The 5,457-nt window shown below is 42.7% G+C and overlaps 1 protein-coding gene across 1 annotated transcript; it reads right to left on the bottom strand.

The window, feature by feature from the left end:
* Positions 1-400: 400 nt before the first annotated feature.
* Positions 401-1,420, bottom strand: LOC135523158 (melanocortin receptor 4-like). The gene has a single exon (XM_064949883.1). The coding sequence runs from the start codon at positions 1,418-1,420 to the stop codon at positions 401-403; it is 1,020 nt and encodes a 339-aa protein (XP_064805955.1).
* Between the last annotated feature and the right edge of the window lie 4,037 nt (positions 1,421-5,457).

Below are 5,457 nucleotides of genomic sequence, written 5' to 3'. Positions count from 1 at the left end.
CCTCAACTTCCAACATACTGTAGTCGTTACACCATACTGTACATGGGCGGTGGGTAGCCCAACCGTTGTTAGGCTACCTACCCTCGAGTGTTGGGCCAGTAACCGAAGGATCAAATAACTGAGCCGACAAGGTGAAAATCTGTTAATGTGCACTTTGAGCAAGGCACTTAAACCTAATTCTCTCCAAGGGCTCTGTACTACTATGGCTGACCCTGTAAAGCAACACATTTCAACTGCACCTATCAGGTGGCAATAAAAAAACATCTTATCTTATTTAGACCGTTACACCATAATGTAGCCTATACAACCATTCAGCTCTTTCATGTGACGAGACGCAGGTGCTACCTCAGCAGTTGTCACACTTACTGGGTCTCTGACAGATGCCCAGCTGTTCGGTAGTTCAATATTTCCCTGGCAGCTCGCACACACACAGGTTTGGCAGACTGTACCAGCAGAAGATTTCCTTAAAGGTCTTCCTCATCTCTTGGCTCCTGAAGGCGTAGATCAGTGGGTCGATGACAGAGTTACACATGATGAGGATGAGGTACATGTTGAAGTGCGACATGAAGCAGGTGCAGTAGGGGTTCCTGGGGCATGATATCATGAGGATGAGGTGGAGGAAAAAGGGAGCCCAGCACACTACGAACACACCCAGGAGGATGGTGAGGGTGATCGCGCCCTTCATGTTGGCACGCTGGCGGATGGGAACGTTCCCGGGCAACACGGCAATCCTCTTTATGTGCAGGCGGGCCAGCATGAACATGTGGACGTAGAGCGAGGCCATGAGCACCAGCATGGTAAAGAACATGGTGATGAGGCAGATGAGGACCGTGGTGCTCTCAGAGTAGATAATGAAGAGCACGCCCGATGCCACACAACACGACCAGATGCACGCGATTACCGCCATCGCTCGCTTTACCGTCACAATGTTATGGTAGCGCAGAGCGTAGAATATGGTGATGTAGCGGTCTATGGCGATGGCCAAGAGACTACAGATTGACGCCAGCAGTGAGCTACAGATCATGGAGTCGAACACGTTGTCCATGCTCTTTATGAGCGACCCGGAGATGGTCAAGTTGCCGCCGTTGATCAGGGCGATGACGATGGTCTCGGAGGCGTTGGAGACGCTGACCAGCATGTCTGCCACAGCCAAAGAACAGATGAATAAGTACATGGGAGAGTGGAGATTCTTATTCTTCATGATGGCAGCAATCACCAGGATGTTCTCTAATAAACTGATTATCCCCAGTGTGAGAAAGACCTCGGTAGAGATGAGGAGCTGCTCGTAACATCCTGTTGAGGAGTCCTTGATACCAACGCCCTCTGAGTCTTTGTTGAGGGTTCCCAGAGCCCCAGCAGTGCTGAGGTTCCTGGTATAGCCCACAGAGATCAACCCTTGGTGGTCTGTGGAATTCATCATGTAGTTGTTAGTTATCTTAGTTGGTTCTTGTAGTGTTTAAGTTAAACTTTATTGTGTCCATTCTGCTGTTTTGTTGTCTTTCTTTGCTGTGAAAGAACAGCTCTGTGGATGTAGTCAGAGTCTAGCGTCGGGCAGGTGGTGGAAAACAGAACAAATCCCAGATCCTCGATTTTGCCTCAGCCAGTCGCCAAACTGATCAAGCAGTCATTTTCTCCAGACATCTGCTCATGTTAGCCTTCCTTAGCACCCGGCACTTTGCACTGCTATCAACTGACAGCCTCCAAAAAGAAAGTGAAAGAAAGGAAAAGATAGATAGATTGATAGATAGATGGAAAGGATGAGACAGCTAGGGAATGGAGAATGCCAAATTCAGAGATTATAAAAAGAGAAATGAATTAAAAAGTGTGTAAAACAGAAAGGTGAAATAGAGATAAGAATAGAGAGGAGTGACGATAAAGAAAGAAGCAGATTGAGAGAGCATGGCAGAGAACGAAAGAACAGGAGCTGAGTTGATCAGTGACAGGAGTCTGAACCTCAGCGATGGAGAGAGCAGAGTGGAGCAGAACACATGCAGGCAGATTACTTTGCAGACTACAGTCTCCTCCCTCTCCTTCCAGTGTTATACAGTCAAACACGGACCTCCTCGCAGCCTCGCCCACCCAGCCCTGTCAGCCAATCAGCTCACACAAGGAGGGTGGGGCAAGCAGTCATGCTGATGTTGATAGAAACACATGGCACAGCAGATTTAAATGTCATTTTTTTCATTAAATTGGATGATATTTGGATGAAACCAGATGAAAGTATGATGACCAAAGCATGAAAAATGACTGTTGCTTCTACATTTATCAAGTTTGATCATAAAGTTACTGGGCTCCTCCCCCATGTCAAACACGGATTCATTATTAACGGCACAAGGTGACGTTGCCTTCACTGTAAATTTAACCAATGGTAACATGATATTCTATTACCCTTTTAAAATAAGTACTGGGAGTGGTTTATATAGCTAGAAGCTACTCTGCTGGGGACAACATTTGACTGTAGGGTGTCAGCAAGTATAATGAAAAGTTTACCCTATTCATCTACATTAAAGATACTTAAATGTTTCTGCTTTCATCTGTGTCTGGTGTTATCTAGTTACTGGCTAGCTAGGTCTTCAGCCTGCATGGAATAAAAGGGGGGGAAGGGTCGTTCAAAACTCTGAGACAGTTGTCAAGACAACACATCAGTCAGTGCTGCTGTGAACGACATAAAAAAACACCCACAAAAATATGTTATTGTTGTTGATGCAGTTTTAGTGTTCTTTGAGTTAATTCATGGATCACCAAATTTGGTTGAGATGATTTTACTGCAACACTGCTCACTGCATCCAAGTTGCTTGACAGTGGTGTTTCAAAGAGCTGTCTGTCAAGGTGAGCTCAAGAATATAAGCTCACCGCCCACTCTGTATTTTCTAACTTCCTGGTTAGTCATAAAATATAAAGTACATTTCATATTGATGGTTCAGGACCTTTAAGAATGAAGGAGTTGTGGATTTTAACATTGCAGTTGCCTAGTTTGTTTTAGAAAACGACCATATGCATTCTTTGATTATTTTCTTAATAATGTATCTTTCTTCCCATTTAACAGACACAGAACACTTTGAACCGGACATTTTTAAAAAACAAACTTTGTGATCTTATTGCGTCAGTTATTTGAATAGATTAATTCTTTGTAAACCAGTGAGTCGCACAATTGCCTCGCAAAGAGAATAGTATGTATACTTTTGACCAAAACCTATGGGCCCTATGGATTAAATAGGGAATATGATGGCATTTTAGACACAGACTGAACCAAGTGAAGTGCACAAGAATTATAATTAAGTACCAAGTTCAATAATGTAAGCCTTGTTTATCTGACCTAAATCCTCTAATATGGCACATATCATGTGTAAGTCCTAAATTACACCCTATTCCATTTACAGTGGGACCTGGTCAAAAGTAGTGCACTATAAAGTGAATAGAGTGCCATTTGGAAGGTACAGATGTTCACGGAGATCGGCGAGGACAGTGATCTGAATCCAAAACTTGTCACTAGCTGCCAACGTTAAGATTATCTGTCCCCACCTGAAGTGTGTATGTGTGTGCGTGTGTGTGTATTTGTGTGCATGCGTGCATGCATGTGTGCATGTGTATGAGGGCAGAGATAGACACACTGATGGGCTGAGAATGTGTGTGAATAGCACCTACGTACATCAGTGCTTAATCTGCATAAAATTCCATCTCATAAATAGAAATTATAGTTCATTACAGATCTCTGCCATTAAACGTGGTTATGGGAATGTGCTGAAAGTACTAATTGATATTTCACATAACCTTTCACATATGGATTCAAATGTTGACGTGAATATTTTTCATAATGAGGCATCAGGGTAGCCTAGTGGTTAGAGCATTGGACTAGTAACCGGAAGGTTGCAAGTTCAAACCTCTGAGCTGACAAGGTACAAATCTGTTGTTCTGCCACTGGAAAGGCAGTTAACCCACTGTTCCTATGCCGTTATTGAAAATAAGCATTTGTTGTTAACTGACTTGCCTAGTTATATAAAGAAAAAAGAAAATAGGTGATGCCCTGCAAACAAAAATGATTAGATAGGATACATACAAACAGTGTTTTTTTTACACAAACAGTGACTTCAACTGACACAGTTGATTACATTGTGTATGTTTATTTATACAGTAATCATTATTCAACAAATCCACACCTGGGATTTAGCCTCAAAACATATTGGTTGACAGCATATAGTTCTTCTTGACATGCCATCATGTCTGTGTCATTGACTGATTACCACTGTACAGTTGTGGCCAAAAGTTGAGAATGACACCAATATTAATTTTCACAAAGTCTGCTGCTCCAGTTTGTATGATGGCAATTTGCATATACTCCAGAATGAACTGAATCCCCCCAAAATATTTCCACTACATTTCAGCCCTGCCACAAAAGGAACAGCTGAAATGTCAGTGATTCTCTCCTTAACACATGTGTGAGTGTTGACAAGGACAAGGCTGGCGATCACTCTGTCATGCTGAATGAGTTCGAATAACAGACTGGAAGCTTCAAAAGGAGGGTGCTGCTTGGAATCATTGTTCTTCCTCTGTCAATCATGGTTACCTGCAAAGAAACACATGCCATCATCATTGCTTTGCACAAAAATGGCTTCACAGGCAAGGATATTGCTGCCAGTAAGATTGCACCTAAATCAACCATTTATAGGATCATCAAGAACTTCAAGGAGAGCTGTTCAATTGTTGCAAAGAAGGCCTCAGGGCGCCCAAGAAAGTCCAGCAAGCAACAGGACCGTCTCCTAAAGTTGATTCAGCTGCGGAATCGGGGCACCACCAGTACAGAGCTTGCTCAGGAATGGCATCAGGCAGGTGTGAGTGCATCTGCATGCACAGTGAGGTGAAGACTTTTGGAGGATGGCCTGGTGTCAAGAAGGGCAGCAAAGAAGCCACTTCTCTTCAGGAAAAACATCAGGGACAGACTGATATTCTGCAAAAGGTACAGGGATTAGACTGCTGAGGACTGGGGTAAAGTCATTTTCTCTGATGAATCCCCTGTCTGATTGTTTGGGGCTTCCGGAAAAAAGCTTGTCTGGAGAAGAAAATGTTTTTGGGATGAGTTGGACCACAGAGTGAAGGAAAAGCAGGCAACAAGTGCTCAGCATATGTGGGAACTCCTTCAAGGCTGTTGGAAAAGCATTCCTCATGAAGATGATTGAGAGAATGCCAAGAGTGTGCAAAGCTGTCAACAAGGCAAAGGGTGGAAACTTTGAAGAATCTCAAATACAAAATATAACACTTTTGTTTTCTACATGAGTCCATATGCGTTATTTCATAGTTTTGTTAACTTCATTATTATTCTACAATGTAGAACATTGTAAAAATAAATAAACTCTGCAATGAGTAGGTTTCTCCAAACATTTGACTGGTACTGTAAAACATTAAATATTCATTGGTATGCTGTAATATGTTACATACTCACTTTTAGCAATTGCTGTAATT

This window comes from Oncorhynchus masou, chromosome 30, assembly GCF_036934945.1.
Source record: "Oncorhynchus masou masou isolate Uvic2021 chromosome 30, UVic_Omas_1.1, whole genome shotgun sequence".
In the NCBI taxonomy this organism is placed as follows: domain Eukaryota; kingdom Metazoa; phylum Chordata; class Actinopteri; order Salmoniformes; family Salmonidae; genus Oncorhynchus; species Oncorhynchus masou.
This window is presented reverse-complemented; position numbering and strand designations above follow the sequence as displayed.